This window comes from Ambystoma mexicanum, chromosome 14 (assembly GCF_040938575.1).
Source record: "Ambystoma mexicanum isolate Mex_15411 chromosome 14, UKY_AmexF1_1, whole genome shotgun sequence".
NCBI lineage: Eukaryota > Metazoa > Chordata > Amphibia > Caudata > Ambystomatidae > Ambystoma > Ambystoma mexicanum.
The window spans coordinates 149,978,456-150,006,046 of NC_090940.1; the positions used below are offsets into that span (position 1 = coordinate 149,978,456).

General features: G+C 44.6%; 1 protein-coding gene across 6 annotated transcripts in view; it reads right to left on the bottom strand.

The window, feature by feature from the left end:
* Window positions 1–27,591, bottom strand: part of PTGR2 (prostaglandin reductase 2) — a 1,213,270-nt gene that overhangs the window by 376,409 nt on the left and 809,270 nt on the right. For 5 of the 6 annotated variants that reach the window (XM_069638758.1, XM_069638763.1, XM_069638762.1 and 2 more), the window contains one exon: window positions 24,764–24,885. In XM_069638758.1, the coding sequence (XP_069494859.1) occupies window positions 24,764–24,885 (122 nt within the window). Of the gene's footprint in view, window positions 1–24,116; window positions 24,331–24,763; window positions 24,886–27,591 lie in introns of those variants that run through there. The other variant, XM_069638760.1, reaches the window with a different exon arrangement.

Below are 27,591 nucleotides of genomic sequence, written 5' to 3' on the forward strand. Positions count from 1 at the left end.
CTGTCGGAGATAGTCATTTGCAGAGATTTTTATGGGAGCAGAAACAGCCACGCCTGAAGCTTTGGAAATTGCAGCTGCCCTGTGAACGAGGGGGCTTGGGAGTCCATTTTCTGAGAGACTTATTAATGAACAATAGCTCAATCCCCTTTAACAAGCTTTCAAGGATGATGAACCTTCATGACTGTACCTATGTGGAATAAAGAAAATTGAGGGCAGCAATTGGAAATGTTGTGGTGCGCGAACAAGACTTTCTCAAGGAGCAAACATTGAACTTTAGGGGAAAGGGTCATTTTGCGTCAAACATGTACAAGCGTCTGATGAACAGTAGGAAGTCGAATGAGCAATTACTCAGGACATGCTCAGATACAATTAGCATGGACCTGACAGAGGGAAGGTGGGAGAGGCTGGACAAAAATGTGGCCCTGACCTCTTTAAATCTGGGTGAGCAAGTGCGGCAGATAAAGATTCTTAACAATGTTTACTGGACGCCAACCAGGTGGAGTGCGATGGGTATGATTGACTCGGATGGTTGTTTTTTTTTTTGATCAAAGATTTTATTGATTTAGAAAACATTGCATTCATCTCTCTGCATTACAGGGTGGGGAACAAGGGAGCATTCGTAAAATCAGCAATTTCAGGAGGGAGTTAGGAAGGAGAGAGAGAAGCAGAAAAAGAGCTGAAAACATCAACAAGAAAAAAGGGAAAAAAGGAAACTTAATATCAGGGACTACCGTCCAATGGGCTGTCAGACTTTGGCAAAACCAGGACTACTCTTGGCAAAGTCTGTACATATCTGGCTCGTTTCACTCGGCATCGCGCAGCCCTTTATAGCCTCAGCGCCTGCAGTGCCATGCCTAGCTTTTAACTGGCGTCTTCCCAGCGGCTCCATATTTTGTTAGCTTTTTGTGGACAGCCCCTCGCTGCATACACCGGTGTTCCATTCCAGCGCAAATGTCCACATCTGTGACCCACTGGTCGTAGCTCGTAGTGCGTTCTGCGCCCCACAATTGTGCTATGTTCCGCCTGAGCACGGCCATTGCAGTGGGGCAGAGTAGTTTTTCATAGCGTGACAAATCGATTTCACTGGAGATCCCTAGAAGAAGGTGTTTTGGGCCTCTTTGTATTGTCTTGCCTATAACGCTGGACAGTTTGTAACAACATTTCCGCCAGAGTTGTTGAATGTTATTACATTCCCATAGGATATGGAAGAAGGTGCCTTCCTCGCACTTGCAGCATAGGCATCGTGCGTCCGTCGTCTTACCCCAACGGAAGAGAGCCACTCTCGGGTAGTAGACGCGGTGGGAGATCTTCAGTTGGACCAGTCTGAGCCTTGACGAGATGGTCGCCTCGCGCGGGTACATCAGGGCCTCAACCCAGTCCTCTGGCTGGAGCAGTCCCACATCCTGCTCCCACTTGGTTTTCAGGCTGGTTAGTTCTGGTGTCACAAAGGATGTTATCACATTGTACATGGTGGAGGTGACCTTCCGTTCCACCCGGTCCAGTACTATATTGCGCTCAAGGGGAGAGCATTCTGGTATGTCTCGTGTGTTCTGTTGATGGTTGCTCCAAGCGTGTTGCAGTTGCGTGTAGTGGTATCTTTCTGTGGCTGGGAGGGAGAATTCCAAGTGTAGTGTTTAGAACGGTCAAAGAAAAATAGAGTGAGGAAAGCATACCCTGTCTTTTGTGTATTTTTTATATAGAAAGTTTTTTGTGTTTTTTGTTGATTTCAGTCAGATTGACTCTTATACAAAACAGTTTTTTCTGGGTGCCGGGGAGAAAAAATATGACTCTGATATCAACAAGTCAAGAAAGAATATGAGGAAAGTGTAGTTCCTATTGGTAATAGGAACTCCCGTCCCCTGCACACCATTCAAGAGTGGAAAAACAATTTTCCAAACAAATCTCAGTATTATTTAGTAATTTTCAAATAATCATTTTATCATTCTTTCAAGAAATTGTTTAACCACCATCAACGTCAAGACACTTTGAAATTAGAATTCAGTCGACAACTTTACACCTTATAAGTGATTGTTTTTTACTGATGATGTATACAATGATTATATAACATAAATTTGTTATTTTCTTTCGAGTTCACTTCACTCAAACAGTTTCAGTTATACAAATAACAAAAGATAGTTATTTTCAACAGCTCAACAAAATTAAAAAATAGCTCAACGCGTTTCGAGAGACTTAACTCTCTTCTTCAGGAGCAATAATTCACTTTTCTTATAACCTTAATCACTTGTTTTTTTATAATTCTAGTTATTCATAGCAATATCCAAAAATGATATTTTAATTTTGGAATGAGAACACCATCTCCCTTTAACAAATGAACACTTCTTCAGCATTTTCCTGTGGCAACTATTCCATTGTGAAATGATGGAAACGTCATCTTTCTGTGCTGCCCAGTTCGTTTTTGGTTATCTGTAAATAATATGATATATATATATATATATATATATATATATATATTATCATCTATGTAATGAGATGATGAGTGATTGTATTTAGAACTGTATAGTATCCAATCGTACCTGTGTATTCCTTTCTTCTCCACTTCAGGATGGATAAAGCCTCTTCCCAATTTTTCAATTGCCAATCCTATTTTCATGCAAAGTTCTGGCGTGGTGTTGTGCTGAATGTCAAATCACCTTAACGGTATTTGGACCTAACCCTTCGTATGTGTCCGTTTCCTCCCTGTGTATTAACAATAGTTTTAATCAATGCACTCTTTAGCTTGCCCATATTTACGTATTTAAAAAAAGTAACTTCCTCTTTTTACCTGAAACAGTAATTGTGTGCAGCCGTAAACGTTCCTTTACTCAACGCTGCTTTTCTCTCCTGTAGCTGTAACTCCGTGAATGTCTCTGCCTGTTTAGAATGCTCACTATTAGTATATTATTAAGCATCCTGTGAATGTAGCGCTCAGCATGTCAATAATACAATAGCAAATAGTTTCTATTTTACCTGAAATGGCTGTTCCACCGATACTGCACTGGTTCTTCTTCCTTGCAAGTTAACCCAGTTACCTAGCAACTGATTCCTTTGTACTCATGTGATCCAGTCACATGTTTCTTGGGAATTATGGGAATCGTAGTTTAGCTTTTCATGTTTTAATGGGGTGTAATTTTTTACTCTGACAACTGAACGTTGTGGAAAAAATGAACGTGGTAAAAAAAATAAACGTTGTGAAAAAAGGTAACTGTCCATACATTAACTGCATCTGTTAGATGAACGTTGTGAAAGAAATGAACGTTGTGAAAAAAGGTAACTGTCCATGTATTGACTGCATCTGTTAGATTTTACACAAAAACGGTAAGATTATAAAAATCTATGTCACTGTTCATGATTGTCTTTTATATTCATGTGATCTAGTCACATGATTCTTGGGAATTATGGGAGTCGTAGTTTTGCTTTTCACCCTCCCTTTTTTTTTCCTTTTTTTCGTGGGATACAATCCTTTTCCTTTAACAACTGAACATTGTATAAAGAGTGACTGTTCATGCATTTACTGCATCTATACAATATTACACGAGACAACGAGAATGGTCGTGTTTGTGTGCGATGGTGCATTCTGGAGATCGAAGTCCCTGTGGATAGTTGTCTTATTAACCTGTATACGGTTATGTCTTAACATGAAACCAATAGCTGTATGTTTAGTTCATGATATTACATTTATCCACAATATGTGTTCTAGATCATCTTTCCATCAAGTCACAATGTAATTTACATTTTTGTTGCTCATCCCTTCAATCATATTGCTTATTTTTGCATGATCTCTCTACTGCTGCCCCCATTCCTTGTTGTTGTTTGTAGTGCTACTAAATGTCAAAATCCTATATACCTCTCTTCATAGAAATTAACTTAGGCTGTATTCCTCATTCATTCCTCTCGGTTCAAGAGCATCTAGCTTATGAATCCAGAACATTTCTCTGCGTGTTAATATTTGTTCTAGATTGCCTCCTCTAGGTGGTCTCATAATTATTTCCAAAATTATAAATTTCAATTGTGAGATTGTATGGTGTTGCTCTTTGAAGTGTCTTGCCACCGGTGATTTTATGTTTCCAATTCTGATGTTGGATTTATGTTCTGAAATGCGATCTTTAGCACGTCTAATGGTTTGCCCAACGTAATATTTGCCACAAGGACAGATTAATCCATATATGACACATTTAGTTTCACATGTTACATAGTGTTGTAGGTTTATTTTTTGTCCTGTGTATGGATGTCTTATTGTCGGACCTTTTTATACGTTATTGCATTGACTGCAATTCAGGCAGGGGAACGTTCCCTTTTTCTGTTTACCAAGAAATCTTTGTTGTATCTTATTGACCCTTTCGGCTTTTACTAGTGAGTCTCGTAGGTTCTTTCCTCTGGTATATGCCATTAGTGGTAATTCTGGGAAAAGACTGCAAAGTTGTGGATCTAACCTTGTAATTTTCCAGTTTTTCTGTAATGTCCTTTTGATATGTGCACTCTTCGTTGAATATTTTGTGAGGTAAATCAATGGAGGATTATTCCTATCTTCCTTCCGTTGTTGTTTTAGGAGTTCTGTCCTTTTCTTCAGTCGACATTTCTCTTTAGCTTGGGATAAGATCATTTCTGGAAATCCCCTCTCTTTGACAGAAAGATGAAACTGAAGTTATTTTTTGATTCAATACCACCGATGCAGGAAAGATCAGTAACTTTTGATAGCCTAGAAATGAAGGCCAAAAGTACATTTAGTCCAAATGTCAAAAATACCACATTGGATCTTTTTGAAATGAAGATGAAAAAGGACCTTAAATCAATCAAATACAAGGACAGAAGAGGCCAAAATCTCCGGAAACATCAATTGAGAATTCTGAGGGAACTAGCAAATGACAGGACAATTGAAATTAAACCTGCAGATAAAGGCGGTGCAATTGTGATAATGGATGTAAATCTATACAAACAAGGATGTCTAACTCTTCTTGAGGATAATAATACATACATGATCTTGGATCACGATCCCACATCTGAAATTCAACGGATGGTAGAAGAAATAGTAAGTAAGGCTGCTACAGAGGAGTGGATAACAGAAAAAACAAACGACTTTTTGATTAATAAAAATCCTATTTTGCCAGTTTTTTATGGACTTCCCAAAGTTCATAAAAATCTTGAGAATCCTCCATTTAGGCCAATTCTGGCAGCCACAGAGAGCGTGTTCGACCCATTATCAAGATATTTGGACAAACTACTCCAGCCAATTGTGCAAACCTCTTCTACATACTTGAGAGACACAACACATTTCTTGAATGTCTTAAACAACATCAATCAGATTGAGGATAATTGGATTCTATTAACATTAGATGTTCAATCGCTATATACATCGATCCCACATGAAGAAGGCCTGGAAGCCTTGGAATGGATATTACTGCAACAAGAGTTTTTTCCCGCGAATAAAATATTTGCCATAGAATTAGCAAAAATAATATTGATGAACAACTACTTCAGATTTCAAGGCAAATACTACTTTCAGACATCCGGTACATCAATGGGGTCAGCAATGGCCCCAGCATATGCTAATATTTTCATGTTTCACTTTGAAACTCAATATATACTGGAGCACTCCACATGGTCAAATCATCTGGCTATGTGTAGACGGTATATAGACGATATATTTGTCATCTGGAAAGGAACCAAGCAGGAGTTAGAATCATTTTTTGAATATCTAAATGCATGCAATAACCGCATTAAGTTTACCCTAGAAATAGGCAATCCATCAATTCACTTTCTGGATGTGGAGATATTTCCGGAACAAAGAAAATTACACACAACAGTGTTCAGGAAACCTACAGATGTGAATAACAGTTTGTTCTTTACAAGTCACCATCCACATCATCTGAAAAAGAACTTACCAGTGAGTCAACTTCAAAGAATTAAACAGATTATTTCTAAAGAAGACACATATGAGGATATAGAGAAGGAACAGATCGAGAGATTCAAAGAGAGGGGATTTCCAGAAATGATTTTATCCCAAGCTAAAGAGAAATGTCGACTGAAGAAAAGGACAGAACTCCTAAAACAACAACGGAAGGAAGATAGGAATAATCCTCCATTGATTTACCTCACAAAATATTCAACGAAGAGTGCACATATCAAAAGGACATTACAGAAAAACTGGAAAATTACAAGGTTAGATCCACAACTTTGCAGTCTTTTCCCAGAATCACCACTAATGGCATATACCAGAGGAAAGAACCTACGAGACTCACTAGTAAAAGCGGAAAGGGTCAATAAGATACAACAAAGATTTCTTGGTAAACAGAAAAAGGGAACGTTCCCCTGCCTGAAGTGCAGTCAATGCAATAACGTACAAAAAGGTCCGACAATAAGACATCCATACACAGGACAAAAAATAAACGTACAACACTATGCAATATGTGAAACTAAATGTGTCATATATGGATTAATCTGTCCTTGTGGCAAATATTACGTTGGGCAAACCATTAGACGTGCTAAAGATCGCATTTCAGAACATAAATCCTACATCAGAATTGGAAACATAAAATCACCGGTGGCAAGACACTTCAAAGAGCAACACCATACAATCTCACAATTGAAATTTATAATTTTGGAAATAATTATGAGACCACCTAGAGGAGGCAATCTAGAACAAATATTAACACGCAGAGAAATGTTCTGGATTCATAAGCTAGATGCTCTTGAACCGAGAGGAATGAATGAGGAATACAGCCTAAGTTCATTTCTATGAAGAGAGGTATATAGGATTTTGACATTTAGTAGCACTACAAACAACAACAAGGAATGGGGGCAGCAGTAGAGAGATCATGCAAAAATAAGCAATATGATTGAAGGGATGAGCAACAAAAATGTAAATTACATTGTGACTTGATGGAAAGATGATCTAGAACACATATTGTGGATAAATGTAATATCATGAACTAAACATACAGATATTGGTTTCATGTTAAGACATAACCGTATACAGGTTAATAAGACAACTATCCACAGGGACTTCGATCTCCAGAATTGTAACGCTCACCTGATTCCTGCAGAGGCGCCGGTCTTGACTGGGTGAATGCCGTATCTTCAAAGGTGATGTGTAACACACGGTTGGCTCTTTGGGCTGGACCTCTGTGCACTGTATGTCTGACTCGAAGAGTAAGATGTCTTAGGTAAGTGAACGCCGAGCTCTCCATCTGCCTCGGGGCAGGGTGCCGTAACCAGTTTCTTCACTGGATAAGGGTGCAGGCCTCTTGACCTTTGAGGACTGCTGTCCGTCGTTAACTGCACGAACGGTAAGTTCTGGGCACTTCAAATGTCTTAAAAGTCTTTTGTAATGATATCTCTTGTTTTGCAGGGTTCCGGCGATGGCGGATGGTGGGCTGATGAGAGTTGAGGATCGAACCCGCGTGAGGAATAGAAGCGCCTGGAAGCACGTAAGTAAGCGCTTGTAGCCTGCTTCACGATGCGCACTAACTGTCCCTTTTATCTTGCAGGTACAAGTTTGGAGCTTTAGAGAAGCTGAAGGGTGCTGGAATACCCACTGGATTCGGCGTGGGAAGGAGTAATGGCACGTGAGTAATAAAGTTGCCCAATGTCTTTAAACGCACCTTCTTTTGTCTTTCAGATGCGGGATGCAGCGCCGAAGGCCTCCGGAGCGTGCGAAGAGCTGGTAAGCTTTTGTCTTTCAGATGCCGGAATGCAGTGCGAAGACCTCCGGAGCATGCAAAGAGTTGGTAAGCCTTTGTCTTTCAGATGCCGGAATGCAGCGTGAGGCGTTGGTGACAGCCGATGGACCAGGTAAGAGATGCGCTGCCACTGAAGACCGTAGTGCTAACCTGTTCTTTCTTTGTCTTTACAGGTGCTGCTGAAGACTGGATTCCAGGATGGTAAGCCTTTGTTCCCTTAGGCCCAGGATCAGAAGCAGAAGACACGATGAGCGTTCTGCTACAGAGAATGCAGAATAACGCAAAGCAAGATTCATCCATCGGGTGTGGTTTAAATAGCCTCCTGTAGTGCTTAGGTGTCTCCTTCCACAGCCACGCCTAAGAAAAGAGTTCCTGCTTTCCAGAAGAGTTCCAGTGTTCTGAACCTAGGGAGTGGCTCCTGCCCCACCCAACAGGAAAAGTAGTCCCAAACAGAAGAGGATCAGGGGTTCAACTGGCAGGTAAGTAAGCAGCATGGTCTGCTGCAGGTAAGTCCACCCAAGCATTATGAGCCCGGCGCTTCCAGCGCTGGGACTGGGCATCTTTATGAGCCTGGTGCCCCTGGCGCCAGGACAGGGTCCAAAAGGTCCCAATTGGGACTGGCTGGCACTCGGAACCGGGGTTATGGGTCTGCTTCCAAGGGAGTCGGGCAAGTCCTGATCTTTTGGAAGCAGAGATCATGACAGCACCCCCCCTCAAGGCCCCTCCCAAACCGGGCTTCTCCGGGGGTTTGGGCTTGTTAGGAAATGTTCGATGAAATCTTTTGATTAGACGAGGCGCGTGGACATATTCTGCAGGTTCCCAGGATCTTTCTTGGGGACCGTAGCCTTTCCAGTCAATCAGGTAAAATAGTTTAGATTTGGAGATCTTGGAATCCAGGATGCTTTTGACTTCAAACTCGAGTTCTCCATCAACTAGAATAGGTTTTGGAGATGTAGTTAGTCGGGTTTGAGGTTGCACGGGTTTTAATAGAGAGACGTGGAAGACCGGATGTATCTTCATGTGAGGGGGCAAGTCCAACTTGACCGCTACTGGATTTACTATGGTAGTGATGGAATAGGGACCAAGGTATCTTGGGTTGAATGTGCGTGGTGCTTTTAGAGGTAGATATTTGGTGGATAACCAGACTTGATCTCCTACTTGATATTGGGGGGCTTCCTTCCGATGTTGGTCTGCTCCTTTCTTGTATTGTTCTTTAGCCCTTTGAAGGTGAGAAACGGCTTCCTTAAAGGCTTGGGTGATTGTAGAATGCAGGTGGTCTACTGCTGGTGTTCCAAGATCTTGGAGTGGATCCAACTCCGAGGTTCGAGGGTGACTACCGTATAAAAGAAAAAACAGGGTCTTCCCAGTTCCCAAGTGGACAGAGTTATTGTAGGCATATTCGGCTATCCAAAGGATATCTTTCCAAGTTTTTTCAGTTTGTTGTAGCATGCAGCGCAAATACTGTTCCAGAGTTTGATTGGTCCTCTCGGTTTGTCTGTCGGTTTGAGGGTGGTGGCTGGTCGAAAGTCTCACATCAATTTGAGCCGACCGACAGCAACTTCGCCAAAAATGAGAAATAAATTGACTACCTCGATCCGAAATTAGAACTGAAGGAAAACCGTGCAGTCGGACGATGTTTTCGAGAAATTCTCGGGCCAGAGTTGCTGCTGTTGGTAAGCCTTTGAGTGGAATGAAATGCGCCATCTTGGAGAATAGGTCCACGATTACTAGGATCGTATTGTATCCGGAGCATGGAGGTAGATCAGTGATGAAGTCCATAGAAAGCGTATGCCAAGGGCGAGGCGGGATGTCAATAGGGCGTAAGAGGCCGGCTGGTTTTTCCTTTTGACTCTTGTTTTGGGCGCATACTCCACAGGACATTATAAAGTCTCTGATATCTTTTTTCCAAGACGGCCACCAGAAGTAGCGCTTGATCTTTTCCGAGGTCTTGGTCATACCGGGATGTCCTTCCATTAAAGAATCGTGATAACAAGAGATTACCTTTTTCTGTAAATCTGTGCTGGGCAGGTATAACCGTTCTTGGAAATATAATAGGTTGTCCTTCACCGTAAAGTCCTTTCCCTGCAGATGCCAATTCTGTATGTCTGCTGGAGTTACCAGTAGCCTGGCTTTATCCTTAACTTCCTCTATGGATTGTGTGGCGATTACACCTAGAATTCTTTGTTCGGGAATGATAGGTACAGGTTTAGGATTGATCAAATGTTCTTCCACTCCCATCCGAGAAAGGGCATCAGCTTTACCGTTTTTTGTACCAGGTCGATAGGTAATTATGAAGTCAAACTCGGCAAAGAATAGTGCCCAACGGAGTTGCCTAGAGGATTGAGCTTTTGCGGTTTTCAAATATTGCAGGTTTCGGTGATCTGTAATCACAGTAACGGTGTGTCGGGCCCCCAGAAGATAATGCCGCCAAGCCTTAAAGGCGGACTTGATAGCTAGAAGTTCCTTATCAGTAATAGTGTAATTGATTTCAGGAGGTGAGAATTTGCGGGACCAAAATGCCACGGGATGCAACTGATTGGTTACTGGGTCCTTTTGTGATAGAACTGCCCCCTTGGCAAGGCTCGAAGCATCAGTTTCAACGATGTAGGGGAGTTCTGGGCGAGGATGTTTTAAGATCGGTGCAGAGATAAATCTAGTCTTCAAATTCTGGAAAGCTTGTTCCGCCTCGGTAGACCATTCAAAACGTTTGTTTTTCTTTAACAAGGCGGTGATGGGCTGGACTATTCGAGAGAATTCGGGGATAAACCTGCGGTAAAAGTTAGCGAAGCTTAACATGCTTTGAACACCTTTTACGGAGGATGGCGATGGCCATTTGAGAATTGCATCAACCTTCTTTGAATCCATACGCACTCCGCTAGGTGATAATATGAATCCCAAGAATTCAACTTCAGTCACGTTGAAAACACATTTTTCCAACTTAGCGAAAAGTTTGTGTTGACGCAATCTCTCGAGGACCATTTTCACGTGTTTCCGATGTTCAGTTTCCGATGAAGAATAAACGAGGATGTCGTCAATGTAAACAACAACACACACATCTATGAGCTCTCTGAGGACATCGTTCATAAAATATTGAAAGGCGGCCGGGGCATTGCAAAGTCCGAAGGGCATGACCTGATATTCAAATAGCCCATACTTGGTGCGGAAGGCCGTCTTCCATTCATCGCCCTCTTTTACTCGTACCAAGTGGTAGGTTCCTCTAAGATCCAGCTTTGTATATATGCATGCTTTTCTGACTTGGTCCAGGAGTTCAGGGATCAAAGGTAACGGATATCTATTCTTAACGGTGATCTGGTTCAGGGCGCGATAATCTATACAAGTTCTAAGGTCCCCTTCTTTTTTTGGAACGAAGAACAAAGCTGAGGAAGCAGGGGACTTGGAAGGACGAATAAACCCATTCGCTAGGTATTGATCCAGGTATTGTCAGAGGTGAAGATTCTCAGGCTCGGTGAGGGCATAAATTCTACTACAAGGAGGAGTAGATCCAGGTATCAGGTCTATCTGGCAGTCATAAGACCTATGAGGAGGTAGAGAGTTAGCCTGATCCTTCCGGAAAACATCTTGGAATTCTAGGTATTCAGGAGGTAACTGAGGAGCCTCCGAGGAAATTGTTGCCAGTGCAACACCAGGTCGAGGGTGACAAGTGGAGACACATTCTGGAAACTGAACCGTTCTTGCTCGCCAATCGATCTGAGGATTGTGCTTCTCTAACCAAGGAATTCCTAGAATAATCTGGAACTGGGGGGCCTTGATCACATCGAACACGATCTTCTCATGGTGTCCATCTTGACTTACTAGCGTCACTTCTTGGGTGGTATGCGTTACTGGTCCGGAGGCTATCTCCGTACCATCCACCGTAGTAATGACGTCCTTTACAGCCTTTGGACAAAGAGTCAGATTCATCTTCAAAACCATTTCATGATCCACATAATTGCCGATGGCACCGCTGTCGACGTAAGCTTCAATCGCATGTAATCGATCCGGATGTTCAGGGCTAATGAGGACCATAGGTATCACGAAATGCGAGGTCACGGAACTGGTTTTAACGCTCGGCAAGAGGACCTCTATTCTTGTCGGGCGAGGTCGTTTCCCTGCTCAGAGTTTGTGACCCTGGTAACTGCAGCTCCTACTGCCTTCTTGGCTGGTTTCACCGGACAGTCTCGAAGAAAGTGCCCTGAGTTTCCGTAATAGAGGCATAATTGCAGCTGTTTTCTTCTTTCCCGCTCCTTTTGTGTTAGTGGTCCTTTCAGGCCCCCTATTTGCATGGGTTCCCCGGAGTCTACTCCTTTGGTAGGAGTTGGTGGTTTGGAAAATACTCGAGCATCAAACTTGGAACGATCGGCCTTCCTGTTCTGCAGTCTGTGGTCAATTTGAACGACTAAGTCAATATAGTCCGAACAGTCTTGCAGGGGATTCACTACTTGGGCTAACACATCTTTGAGCTCCCCATGTAGACCTCTATAAAACAGCGTAATCCTTTTGTCCTCAGGCCATCGAGTTTCCACTATCAGTCTGTTGAAAGACGCAATATAAGCCAAAAGGTCTTGATTACCCTGTCGCAATGAAAGGAGCTCATTGTCCAAGGCCTGCCCCTGTGAATGTCTTGCAAACAGTTTTTCCATACTGAGCTGAAAAGCTCGAAAATCATGGAGAACCGGATTATCTTGATTAACTAGAGGGATCGACCAGTCTGCCGCATTGCCACTAAGGTACGAAAGCATGAAAGCTACCTTAGCTTGATCAGTTGGAAAGGCTGCTGGCCGGCATAAGAAGTGCAACCGGCACTGATTAATAAATACTGCAAACCTCTTTGGGTCACCAGAAAATCGTTCGGGCGGAGCCAGAGGTACATTCCCAGGTAGGTTGATCTGCACTGGGTTCGTAGAGGATGTTGAAGGAAGATTTGCCCCTGATGCGGGTAACGGAGTTTGTCCGGCTTGTGACTGTAGCAATTGTCTAGCGAGATCGTCTGTTCGCTCCTTGGAAATAATCAGTTCCCTTCTTAGAGCATTCGTTTCCTGACGGGCTGCATGCACTTCTGCTCTTAGTTCCCCAAGTAACTGGGCTAGCTGGTCGGTATCCGAGGTTTCCATAGCGCCTGGGTGGGAGTTTTGCGATAGGCTTTGCGTTCTGTAACGCTCACCTGATTCCCGCAGAGGCGCCGGTCTTGACTGGGTGAATGCCGTATCTTCAAAGGTGATGTGTAACACACGGTTGGCTCTTTGGGCTGGACCTCTGTGCACTGTATGTCTGACTCGAAGAGTAAGATGTCTTAGGTAAGTGAACGCCGAGCTCTCCATCTGCCTCGGGGCAGGGTGCCGTAACCAGTTTCTTCACTGGATAAGGGTGCAGGCCTCTTGACCTCAGAGGACTGCTGTCCGTCGTTAACTGTACGAACGGTAAATTCTGGGCAGTTCAAATGTCTTAAAAGTCTTTTGTAATGATATCTCTTGTTTTGTAGGGTTCCGGCGATGGCGGATGGCGGGCTGATGAGAGTTGAGGATCGAACCCGCGTGAGGAATAGAAGCGCCTGGAAGCACGTAAGTAAGCGCTTGTAGCCTGCTTCACGATGCGCACTAACTGTCCCTTTTATCTTGCAGGTACAAGTTCGGAGCTTTAGAGAAGCTGAAGGGTGCTGGAATACCCACTGGATTCGGCGTGGGAAGGAGTAATGGCACGTGAGTAATAAAGTTGCCCAATGTCTTTAAACGCACCTTCTTTTGTCTTTCAGATGCGGGATGCAGCGCCGAAGGCCTCCGGAGCGTGCGAAGAGCTGGTAAGCTTTTGTCTTTCAGATGCCGGAATGCAGTGCGAAGACCTCCGGAGCATGCGAAGAGTAGGTAAGCCTTTGTCTTTCAGATGCCGGAATGCAGCGCGAGGTGTTGGTGACAGCCGATGGACCAGGTAAGAGATGCGCTGCCACTGAAGACCGTAGTGCTAACCTGTTCTTTCTTTGTCTTTACAGGTGCTGCTGAAGACTGGATTCCAGGATGGTAAGCCTTTGTTCCCTTAGGCCCAGGATCAGAAGCAGAAGACACGATGAGCGTTCTGCTGCAGAGAATGCAGAATGACGCAGAGCAAGATTCATCCATCGGGTGTGGTTTAAATAGCCTCCTGTAGTGCTTAGGTGTCTCCCTCCACAGCCACGCCTAGGTAAGAAAAGAGTTCCTGCTTTCCAGAAGAGTTCCAGTGTTCTGAACCTAGGGAGTGGCTCCTGCCCCACCCAACAGGAAAAGTAGTCCCAAACAGAAGAGGATCAGGGGTTCAACTGGCAGGTAAGTAAGCAGCATGGTCTGCTGCAGGTAAGTCCACCCAAGCATTATGAGCCCGGCGCTTCCAGCGCTGGGACTGGGCATCTTTATGAGCCTGGTGCCACTGGCGCCAGGACAGGGTCCAAAAGGTCCCAATTGGGACTGGCTGGCACTCGGAACCGGGGTTATGGGTCTGCTTCCAAGGGAGTCGGGCAAGTCCTGATCTTTTGGAAGCAGAGATCATGACAAGAATGCACCATCGCACACAAACACGACCATTCTCGTTGTCTCGTGTAATATTGTATAGATGCAGTAAATGCATGAACAGTCACTCTTTATACAATGTTCAGTTGTTCAAGGAAAAGGATTGTATCCCACGAAAAAAAGAAAAAAAAGGGAGGGTAAAAAGCAAAACTACGACTCCCATAATTCCCAAGAATCATGTGACTAGATCACATGAATATAAAAGACAATCATGAACAGTGACATAGATTTTTATAATCTTACCGTTTTTGTGTAAAATCTAACAGATGCAGTCAATACATGGACAGTTACCTTTTTTTCACAACGTTAATTTCTTTCACAACGTTCATCTAACAGATGCAGTTCATATATGGACAGTTACCTTTTTTCACAACGTTTATTTTTTTTACCACGTTCATTTTTTCCCACAACGTTCAGTTGTCAGAGTAAAAAATTACACCCCATTAAAACATGAAAAGCTAAACTACGATTCCCATAATTCCCAAGAAACATGTGACTGGATCACATGAGTACAAAGGAATCAGTTGCTAGGTAACTGGGTTAACTTGCAAGGAAGAAGAACCAGTGCAGCAACGGTGGAACAGCCATTTCAGGTAAAATAGAAACTATTTGCTATTGTATTATTGACATGCTGAGCGCTACATTCACAGGATGCTTAATAATATACTAATAGTGAGCATTCTAAACAGGCAGAGACATTCAAGGAGATACAGCTACAGGAGAGAAAAGCAGCGTTGAGTAAAGGAACGTTTACGGCTGCACACAATTATTGTTTCAGGTAAAAAGAGGAAGTTACTTTTTTTAAATACGTAAATATGGGCAAGCTAAAGAGTGCATTGATTAAAACTATTGTTAATACACAGGGAGGAAACGGACACATACGATGGGTTAGGTCCAAATACTATGAAGGTGATTTGACATTCAGCACAACACCACGCCAGAACTTTGCATGAAAATAGGATTGGCAATTGAAAAATTGGGAAGAGGCTTTATCCATCCTGAAGTGGAGAAGAAAGGAATACACAGGTACGATTGGATACTATACAGTTCTAAATACAATCACTCATCATCTCATTACATAGATGATAATATATATATATATATCATATTATTTACAGATAACCAAAAACGAACTGGGCAGCACAGAAAGATGACGTTTCCATCATTTCACAATGGAATAGTTGCCACAGGAAAATGCTGAAGAAGTGTTCATTTGTTAAAGGGAGATAGTGTTCTCATTCCAAAATTAAAATATCATTTTCGGATATTGCTATGAATGACTAGAATTATAAAAAAACAAGTGATTAAGGTTATAAGAAAAGTGAATTATTGCTCCTGAAGAAGAGAGTTAAGTCTCTCGAAACGCGTTGAGCTATTTTTTAATTTTGTTGAGCTGTTGAAAATAACTATCTTTTGTTATTTGTATAACAAACTGTTTGAGTGAAGTGAACTCGAAAGAAAATAACAAATTTATGTTATATAATCATGGTATACATCATCAGTAAAAAACAATCACTTATAAGGTGTAAAGTTGTCGACTGAATTCTAATTTCAAAGTGTCTTGACGTTGATGGTGGTTAAACAATTTCTTGAAAGAATGATAGAATGATTATTTGAAAATTACTAAATAATACTGAGATTTGTTTGGAAAATTGTTTTTCCACTCTTGAATGGTGTGCAGGGGACGGGAGTTCCTATTACCAATAGGAACTACACTTTTCTCATAGTGTTTAGAACGGTGCCAGCTTGTCTTCCCGCAGCACCGCCCCAAAGGTGGTGATTCCTCGCTGGACCCATTCGGGCCATCTAGGTAGTTTTTGTATCTCAGGAAGGTGGCAGTTGTTCCATAGGGGTTGGGACATTGTCAGTTTCCCGTCCCACCTTAGGTGTCGGTGTGCTTCTTTCCATATTCTCACAATATGCGTTGCCATATCCGGTTTTGGCGTGCGACTCAGGCTTCCATAGAGATGCTCCAGTGGTGTTGGTGTATTGTGGGGGTTAATCGCTTTGATGTGTGGAAAGCTCCTGTCCCTGTGCAACATGTCATTTACTACCGCCATCTGGCCAGCCCAGTAGTATGACTGCAGCCTGGGTAGCCCAATCCCTCCTTCCCATAGGGACCTCTGGAGAGTGGAAAGAGCAATCCGCGGGTGTGCCCCTCCCCATAGCAGCTTTCGGAGGATGCAGTCGAGCTTGTGAAATTCTTGATGAGGGATGTGTAGCGGAGCATTTTGCAGGATGTACAAGAATTTGGGGAGAGCAATCATTTTAAACAATGCAGCTCTACCCATCAGCGTCAATGGTAAAGAGATCAAGTGGCGGGTATCTTCTGCGAATCTTGTTACAAGGGGGGCAAGATTCAGGGATGTATATTCTGCGATTTGCTGCGTGATACGTATCCCAAGGTATTTGAACTGCTCCGTTTCGATCTGATAGGAGCCGTCCGCTAGGTTCGCTGCAGGTACACCTCCTATGGGGAATAGGATGGATTTGGCCCAGTTCACTCGTAGGCCACTGAACACCCCATATCGCTCCAGCATGTTCGTGACTCTAGGGCAGGAGTTGGCTGGGTCTTTCAGATAGATGAGCAGGTTATCAGCATAAAGCGATACTCTGTCCTCCCAGGTATCGGACCAGCAGAAGCCCTCCCAGCTTGGTGTGTTTCTCAGGAGGATTGCCAGGGGTTCAATTGCGATCGCAAAGATCAGGGCCGACAGTGGGCAGCCCTGCCTCGTGCCTCTACCCAGACCGAAGGGGTCTGATTGCCAACCGTTGATCCTGGTCCTGGCCACTGGGCATTTGTATAGCAGACGCACCCAGCTCATGAAGCTCCTGCCGAAGCCCATACGGTGCATTATATTCCAGATAGCCTCCCATCTCACTGAATCGAAGGCCTTTTCAAAGTCAATTGCTAGTAAGGCTAGGGGGCCTTGTATGCTGCCGGCTCTTTCCAGGGCTGAGTATAGTCTGTAAAGGTTCATGCGTGTTGATCTCTGTGGCATGAAGCAACACTGGTCCGGGTGGATCAGGGAGGGGATAACCTGTTGAAGTCGGTCTGCCAGTATTTTTGCCAGTATCTTTGTTTCGCTATTGATAAGTGAGATAGGCCTGTATGAACTGCAGCTCTCAGGGGGTTTGCCCGGTTTGGGTATCGCTATTATTGTTGCTTCTCGAAAGGTCTGGTGGGAGAATGCCCTTTTCACGCACGTGTTGGTACATCCGTAACAGGTGTGGGGCGATCACATTGGTTCCCACCTTCCGCCATAGCTCGACTGAAAGCCGTTAGGGCTTGGGGACTTGTCGGTTTGGAGACCGGATATGACACTTAGGATCTCATCCTCCGTGATGTCCCTCTCCAGTAGCTCCTGTTCCGCCGCATTTAAAGTGGGGATGCCGATTTCCTCCATAATCGTGGTGTCCATATAAGTCAAGGGTTCCCTGTAGAGCTCAGCATGGTATTACGCGAAGCCTTGTGTTATGTCCTGGTCTGTTACACGAGTATTTGGCCCTCCTGTTTCTACCCGCCAGACATGGCTACGTCCTTGTTCCTTCCTTTCCAGTCATGCCAGAATCTTGCCGGCTTTGTCTCCCATTTCATAAATTCTCGCTTACATTGCAGTATGTGCATGCCTTGCATTGTCCATTGCTATACTTTGAAGCTTCTTTTGTGCTCGAAGCAGTGTGCAATTTGTGTCCGGCGTGTCCTCGCTTATGTGCCTTTACTCTGCCTGCTTCCCTTGCTGTTCCGCTTCGAATACCTTGCTCAAATTCTTTCTCTTTTTGCAGTCGTTCATGATATTAGCTCGCCCCTTAGTACTGACTTGTAGGCCTCCCACAGTATCTCAGTGTTTGAAGCAGACTGTGTATTTAGCTCAAAGTATGTGTTAGTGCTATCCTGGAGTTTATCCACTAACTCGGGGTCGCCCAGGTAGTAATTATTTAGTCGCCAGCTCGGCGGGGGGAGCAGCTTGGACATTGTGATTTTTAATTCCAGCGGGGAGTGATTGGAGATGCCCAGGGAGCAGGTTTATTTCTTGTGCCCTGTGTAAATCGGAGGCCGGAATGAAAAAATAATCCAGCCTAGATAGAGAGGCATGGGCCCCTGAGTGGAAAGAGTATTCCCTAGTGTCTAGGTGGAGTTCTCTCCATATGTCGCATAGGCCAAGTGCATTGGTGAATGTAGCGAGTCTGGTAGGCACATTGGAATTTCTGTTACGTAGGTGTGATCGGTCTAGGGTTGCATTCATGACTTCATTGAAGTCTCCACCCAGTACCATGAGGTTAGAGGTATCGTTTGCGATCAGCGGTGCTATGTCTGTAAGTAGTGGGTCTAGTAAGGTTGCCGGTGCATAGATGGCTAACAGTGCGATAGATTGGTCCCATAGCATGCCCGTTGCATATACATATCTGCCGCCGGTGTCCTGAGTCACTGTGTTGAGTTGGAAAGGGAGATTTTTATGTATCAGGATCATGACTCCCCTTGAGCCCATTGTGAAACCTGAGTGGAGTACCAATTTATAGTTCATGTGGTGGAGACGTATGCTGCTATTGACGACGCTACACATCGGCCGAGCTTGTTCCCATGAGTTATGACCTTCCTGTCTGGCCCTGATGTGCCACGTGTCTGACTTTTCCCGTATTTAACTAAACTTAACAACCCCGCTACCCCCCACCCCATACTCTTCCCAACTGGAAGCATCAGTCGCCCGAACTTAAGAACCCAAGGTATCAACTGGACACATTACATGCAATAAACTCAATTTGGGTACGGGTGCTAGTCCCCAGCGTTGTACGATCGGGGGTTAGCACCACTAGAACTACCCTGTGATGTGTCTATGGGGGAGGGCCTCTCTGACATGTAGCTGCGAGTTATCCTCGCGGCCGCAACTTAGAAAGTATGTTAACTTATATTAGCTGTTAAGGTGTGTGGTTTATGTTTAAGTGGTTCATCGTGTACTCACTAGTGTAGTGCGAGGCGCTACCAGAGATGGTACCAGGGGTCATCCGTCGCTGTCTTCCAGCAGGTCTTGTTCTGGGGGCAGTCGGGGTGCACGTTGTTGGTCGGGGGTGGTCTGTTGTTTATTTCCCTGCTGCCATGAGGAGTTGACCAGTCTCCCTCTATGTGCTGTTCCACCCAACGCCATGCTTCCTTCGGGTCATTAAAGTGGACTGATGTACCTTTATAATAAATCTTGAGCTGTGCCGGGAAAAGCAGGCCGTATTTGACCCCCAGTGTTTGCAGGTGTTTTTTAAGTTGATGGAAGGACTGCCTTGCTTTCTGCACCTCTCTCGTGTAGTCCGGGAAGAAAGCAATTTTCGAGCCGTTAATGGTGATCGGACCCTTGGCCCGTGCTAGTTGCAGTAGAGCATCACGGTCCCTGTAATTTAGGAATTTCGCAATTATTGTGCGTGGTGGCGCCCCTGGTGTTGGTCTACCTGTAGGTACTCTGTGTGCTCCCTCTATAGAGAAGAACCTGGAGAAGGAGCTCAGATCATAAAAGTCTGTTAGCCATTGTTCAAGGAAGAGCTTCGTACAGGTGCCTTCGGCTTCCTCAGGTATGCCAAGTATGCGCACATTATTGCGTCTCGAGCGTCCCTCTCTGTCTTCAATTCGGTTTTCCAGCAGTTTGAGTTTCGATGTGACGCATTTTAGCTGATGTTGCATGTCCCGTACTCCATCTTCTGCAGTCGAGATGTGCTGTTCGGCTTCGCCTGTGCGCGCCGTTAGCTTTTGGAGATTATGTCTGAGGAGGGACACGTCCAGGCTTATCCCGTCCATTTTCTGCTCCATTGACGTGCGGGAATCCGCTCTAGCGGCCATGACGTCCCTCAGGGAGATTGCGTGGTCAGGTTGCCCCTCCTCCGGGGTGGTTAGATGGGAGTCGGGGACTTGTGCTGGAGGGATGGTATATTGGTCCATTCTGTTCTGTGTCGGGAGCCTCTTGGTTTTGTCTTTCCCCATTCTCTCTGGTATGTCTTGAGGTCGCTGTATTAGTTTAGTAATGTGCGTCGTGGGCGCACACTCACCCCTTGGTTCAGTCGCACTGTTCCACCAGAGTTCAGGCAGTCTACGTCTGGTGTGGTCTGGATTGCACCTGTGCTTCCTGGAATGTCTGGCAGTCTCACAGGGTGGTCTCGCCGTGATCTGTCGCTGATCCCAGCTCGTGCGCAAGGCCCGTATACAGTGTGTTTTGGGGTGATTGCGGCCGCTTACTGACCCTGGTCTTGTGGTCAGGGGGCCACGATCCACCACGTGGGCGCTTCTGTGAACTCTTCGGTCGGTGCCCCCAGTGCTAACGCAGATCTAGGGTGCCCCAATGCTCTGGTCCACCAGCAGCCCGGTCTTCGCCAGCATGGGCCCAGCGCCTCCACTGTTCTTCTTCCAACCAGGCTGGCACTAGGATTCCGCCCCAGCGTCCCCACGATGCTGGCACAGTGTCAGGCCCACGCGTATCATTCGTATCATGCAACACCGCGTTACAGTGTTGTTGTGCTGGTCCGCTCCCTCCGTTACCTGACGTGGCCCTGCGTGTGTTCGGCAGGGGTTTACAGGATGTCTCAGCCTCAGGAGCGGGCGGCACTCACCATTTATCTCGCGGCCAGACTGGAGCTGCATGGGTCAGGGTTCCACCCTGAACCGCGTGTGCCGTGGGAGAGTGAGACCCACCGCGTCACCTCAGTGATGGCTTGCGGGCAGTCCCATGCGTATCACGCGTTTCATGCAACGCCATGTTGCATTCCTGGAGTGCTGGTCCACTCCCTCCAAAGCACGCCGTTCACCCTCCTTATCCAGCAGTGGCCCTGCCGGCGCGTTCCCAGGGGCCTCGCAGGGCGCAGCAGGCTCGGGCTCGGGTGGCGCCCACAGACGGAGCCCTGCTCTTCTCGTGGCTCCGTTCCAGGTCACGCTCAGCTCGTGGAGCCACCGGAGCTCTCCCGGGGGCTGCACTCTCGCTCCGCTGTTGCTGGAGGTGGGTAGTAGGAGGGATGCTGTTGTGTCCCCCTGTCCCACGGCGGCCTTCGGGTGTGCGATTTCACACGGGCGGTGGCCATCTTTGGGGCAGGCAGCCCGTCAGGCACGCAAAGCGTTCCGTGCCTCTGGTGTCGGCGGGAAGGCGCGTTTTGCTCCGTCTTCTTGTTCCTCCACAGCACCAGTGTGTCTTACACCCGTCAGGGTTATTTGCGCAGATTCGGTTTCCGTAACAGAGGATTTAAAACAGAATGAATATTACGGCCGAGGGAGCTGGCGCACCTCACGTCTTCTCCATGCCGCTGCTGGCCACGCCCCCGACTCGGATGGTTGTTGGTATTGCGGTCATAGGTTGGGCTCTTGAGCACATGATGTGGGAATGTTGTAAAGTGAGGTCATTCTGGTGTGAAGTTACAGAGACAATGAACAGGGTCTTGAGAACTGAACTGGATTTTAATTTTGTTACCATTGTCTTGGGGGAGGATGAGCTTTTGGAGGATTTGACATACCTCCAAAAATGTTGGTTCTTTAGAGCATCTCTCTCTGCAAAGGAGATTGTGTTGTGGGAGTGGAAGAATACCACCTTTCCTTCATGGTCAACTTGGGTTGCTGACCTATGAAAAATGTCACTACTTGAGCAGGCCATTTTACGTAGGCAAAAGAAGGGTGCTTTACATGAGAAGATCTGGATTCATGGATCTGACAAACACATGACACATTTAGTTGGTCTGGCCTGTTTGTACATATTATACATATTGTTGCAATATAAATGTTTCAATAAAATGTGAAATAAAAAAAAAGAACTGTGAGCCTTGCTCCAGCACAAGGTGGATGCTGGTTCTACTGTTTGATACATCGCAACACTCCAGTGTTTAGAAATGAAAGTTGGACTGTTTGTACTTATTCGAAAGCAAATTAGTTTATTGTTGTGTGATTCCAAATGCGCTGCCTTTTTTATCGCCCTGCTGAGCCATTGTTTCAATGAAAATGTCATTTTCAGTTCATTCGACATTTATCTACTTTACTGGGGATTTTTGAAGGTCCTAGGAGTACGGTACTCTCACTGTGTGAGTGTTCTACAAACATACTATGTATTTGTACATACACACTGAGTGGTAAAAAGTAATATGCCTAGCTCAGGACACATCAAAGGAAAAGAGCAAAACATGTATCACTGCTCGAAATTGAAAAAATGTAACATTAGGACGGGAAACAAACAGCACTGAAACAGACATAGCAATGGAAGACAGTAAGGAAGGAGGGGTGGAGGGACCAAAGATAGAAGCAGGGATGGCTGGATAGTGAGAGAGAGAGAAGTGGAGAAAAGGATAGAGAACATTGGTGGCGGAATGGATGGAGGGAGGGAGTAGGTATGGAGTGGGGAAGGAGAGAGGAAGGGAGGGATCGGCAGGCATATGGATGGATAAGAAGGCAGATGAATGGGTCATAGATGTAAGGATGCATGGATGATGACAGTTGCACATGCCTGACTAGGGGTCATGCACACACACATATTGACTGCGACTAAAATTCAACGCACATAAGACAGGCGCACTGACATACTCGTTTGTGGATGTTGCATGATCAAACACATTCTACAACCTCAAGATGAAAACACCAACCACACATATTTGCAGAGGATGCATGAGAAGATAGACACCATCATAACACTGTAGGGCCACAGCAAATATACTACACATGTAAACAAAATAGTATTCACATTTGTGGCTGATGCATAAGCACAAATCACTGTACAATAGAGCCCCCATGAACCTACTATGCAAAAAAGGCATGCAACATGTGTATCATAACTGTTACAAGAGTGTGCAGAAGACGTATGCACCCACGTGCACACACCATCATGTTACTAAAGGACTGAGACAAACATACAACACATGCTAGACAGGCATACATCCATTTGCGGATGATGCGTGTGCAGACGCCCACACAACATTATCACACTGAAGAACTCCAATGAATATACTAGGCACATGAGAGAAACAGTATTCACACATGCATTTGCACAAACACATAATATGTCATTAAAACAAACATTCCAATGCACATTTGCCAATCACACATGCACATACACTATCATTGCAAAGTAGAGCTACAACGAAAATGTGCATGAAAACAAAAAAGTGGACACACAACACCATATTAGGAACAAAAGACCGAAAAACAATTCACTGTGCAGTCACAAACCCATCACCAATAATACCACACATGTAACAAATGAATGCAACTAACATGTGCTGGGTTTCTGCAACCTCCAGCTCTCCAGATGTTTTAGAGTACGACTGCCACGATCACCCACCTCTGACTATGCTGGGTAAGGCTGATGGAATTGTAATAAAAACATCTGGAGATCCAAAGGACCTAAACACGTGCACTACGGATGACACAAGCACATTCACAGATTATCAACAACATCACAAACGTAACCAGCTAACACAGAAAGAACACAATAAAACAAGTAGATCAGTGAGAAAAACACTTTTTTTAAAAGAAAAGTTACTTTATGACCTATAAAAATGTAAAGTCTACAAAGATTGGCAAGGCCAATGTAATAGTAGAAACACTCTGTCCAAATGAACTATTTCTCTAATACAGAGTACATCACACAACAAATTAAATGTTAACCCCACTACAGCACTACTTAACAACATTCGCTTTAAATAACATGTAGTTTACATTTATGCTATAGTCAAAATGGGTCTTGTAATGTAGTGTGTGTTAAAATTTAATTTGTAGTATGATGGACTTTGTATGTAAGGAAATAGCTAATTTGGACACAGTGGGATTCCCAACATTTGCAGACTTAACCTTTTTATAGGTTGAAACCTTAACATAAAAAAAAGGGTTTCCTCTGTCAAATCATATGAATAGCTATAAAAAGTGACTCCATTAATTTTGCTTTAAAGTAAAGTACTTATCCTGAAAAGCGTATCATCCCAAATTAAATATATGCTCTCTCGCTAAATAAAAAAAACGATTGCCTTTTTGAAATGTGGAGGTTGTATTTACTCTAGGGAACTAACATCTTCCTTAATGACTAAACTCCTCACAGCATCATGATGGGAATGTTGACATTTTTGATATTGCAGGTAGGCGGGCTGATGTGATATGATCGGCATAGCTATGACGACCCCTTCTGCAGCATTAAAGAAAAGAAATAACAAGGTTGAGTATGACAGGTAGGGAGTAGGTGGCATCCTAAGGTTTATCAAAATAACCAGGACAATCTTGTGCCCATCTTTAAAAAGCTCAAATATTTTTTGTATAGGAATCCCTTTCTTAAACAGAAAAAGTAATTTCTGAAAAGGGAACCGCTTAATGACACCTCCAACATCTCTTCCAATTATGAAGAAAACAGTGTTCACAGATACTGTAGTTGGCAATACGACAAATTAAAAAGAAAATCCTGCACCGAGCTGAGCTAATCTATGTTACCAATAGTTCAGCAGAAGGTTATGAGGCTTCCAGAAACAGGTACAGAGAGTCATAATCAGACAAGCATCTAACACAAAGTGGGATTAGGCTTTTGCCCATTATCAAAGAGCAAACAACAAAGTGAATATCCGTACCTCGTTATCTTCCGCTCTGTCAATATTGCTTCTGTCTCAGTGGGCAAAGGAGGTGGGTATGGTACGTTCTTATTATACTGGGAAATTTGGCCACAAAGGATGATATGGCTGTTCGGAGTCATCTGAATACATAAAAAAATAAACTATTTTAATGAAGAACAGAACAGATGGAAAAAGAATAAAACAATTTACAGCATGTAAAATTACATTTTCTGTACATAGACTGTGTTTTATCAAACCGAAAAGGGTAAACAGCATTTTATCATAGTCTCTGGTGCTTGAGCCAACCAATGTTGGCCAGCTCGATATAAGCAAATCTGCATACATAAGCAGAGAAAAATCACCTGGGGGCATATTTTCATGAGGTTGTTGCATCATCAGAAGTGCCAAGATTGTTGACAGGTACGGAAGCACAGTGAAAAGAGCACATTCTCTTCATCATTTATTGGCGATAACAGCACCACATCCAACGACAAAAAATAACCTCCATCCCTTCTTATCAGAATTCAGCAGATCTCACCCCTTTTGGAAGAGCAGAAGAGGAACATCAGTGAGACCATCCATGGGTTGAGTGAACAATGATGAATCCTGTGAGTCTTAAGTTCGTCCTCAGCTCGCCTCCCTTTCCTGACCTTGCTACGCAACAGAGGTTTTAAAGACTGCAGCAAAAGTGTGCTCATACACACCAGGACCTTCTGATCAACTGCACCATATGTGGTAGAGCACTGTATTAGCATATGGAGCACCGGAGATGGTGTCTCAGCAGACGTGGCAGCTGGACTTGAATGCAACACCAAAATTGAGACCCCAGGGTCCTTTCTACAGCAGGTATGTCTCAAGCCTCTAACCAGGGAGGAGTGTAGTGGTGACCAAGACACAGCAGCCATGGCTGACCAACCCAAGGGAATACCTGCCCATACATTTTTCTTTCCTTCTCAGTTTACATGGCAGGGACTATTATGATGCAACACATCCAGCCTCTAATCCCATTAAGAGACAATGTGACAATGGGTTGCACTTAGCTCATGGACCCCTTCCCCTGCACACTCTGCTTTCCCTGTCTATGTCCACTTGGCCTCCTCTGGCACTTAACCCACAGGCCCTTCCGCCCTGACCAGCATTACCCCCTTTGTATCCCCTCACACTTCTCGTTACTACACTTGCAGGATCCGAATGTTACAAGGCCTAGTAGGACCGTGTTTAGTTTGGTCATCCCTGCCCCCCTCACCTGCTTTGCCTTGTTGCACCTCGAAACACATTGCGCATAGGCATTGTGTATAGGCGCATTACAAATAACAAATAACCAATAAATAAACAAATACCCCAACCTCATCATCGAACAAGAAACATAAAAGTAGGACTTGAAAAGAACAATGTTTGCTAGAATACAATCAAAAGCATAATGTAATACAGTATAAGCAATGAGTCCATGACCCTCTCATTACCACCTCCCTATATTGTTCTCAAGCAATATAACTTGATTCAAACATTAAAAAGTACCCTTTCCCAGGCAGTAGGAATACTCCTTCCTGAGGTGACACCCACAAAGCAAAGCTCAGGTGATTTCAGGAGTGAGAGCCCAGTAATTCGATTTATGGCCTTGACAACTGTTTGCTAGAATCCCATCACTTTGGAGCAGGTCCACCATATATGTAGATAGAGTAAGGAAGGCATGGCATCAACAGTAAGACAGACACAAGTGACCACAGTTCAAGGGTGTTTATTGACCTTTCACAAGGGTGTGATAAACGCCTATCTAAGCCTAAATCTACAAATGGGAGCAAGCTACCTACGACCATCAAATAATAATAATACAGTCTGTGAGAGGTAGACCTCGCGAATCCCTTATTCAGGTGACCAGGGGAGGGCTGGCACTCTCAGATCCCAACCCTGGGGGTGGACGAGCGAGGGAGGAACACCTGGGTAGGGGAGCCCAGTGTTATGCTTGGGGGAATTTCCAAGGTGAGACGCGGTATAATACCGAAGTGGATAGTGAGGAGGGCAAAGTCCCAGAGGTTTTCCTTGGTTATGCTACATCTACCTCTCTTCCTTCCAAAGAAGCTCCCTTACTCAAATTCGTCTCCCCTACAAATCTGGCAAATCCCCTAGGAGCCCAAACCCTGTTACGCTTGAGAACCACAACTCCCGGAATCCCAGTCATTCTCCTTGCCATCCCCTTGATTATCATTCCCCGCACTCATCTGCTCAGACAACACACTACCATTCCCACAATTCACCAAATTCACCATGTTCAGATCACGATAAAAGCTCTGGTCATTTTCGTTTCACAAACCCTACCCATCTCACCCTCCTGAGTTGACCAACAACCATAGGATGAAGGATATCATTCCCCATGTCATCCCCACCTTTCCCAATATGAACACTTTTGTGCATGATTTATTTATTTACATTTTTAAAGTGCCCACACAACCCTGGGGCATTGAGGCGCTGTACTATGAAAAAAAACAGACTAATGTTAAAACTGGTTACCTGACATGTCCCAACCTAGGGTCAGGCAGAGTCAAGCAAGTAACCCGAATCACACACACCTGACAGACCTTTACTTTCCTCCGAGGGATAAAAGGTGGAGCACAAGAGCACGATACGAGCAAGGCAGTCCACGCGGCGTAAGAGTTAACTCAGCACAGCAGTTCAAGAGGAGGAGAAAGATGGCACCGACTGAGGGGGTGACAAGGAGAGAAGTGATCTTGCCCTTTCCGAGCCAGGCCCATGAAACCTCAGCAAAAGGAAACATAGGACTGCAAACAAAGGCCAGAGTGTGTTGAAGCAGATGTCTACGGTACGCAAGACCCTCCTCTGCTGATAAC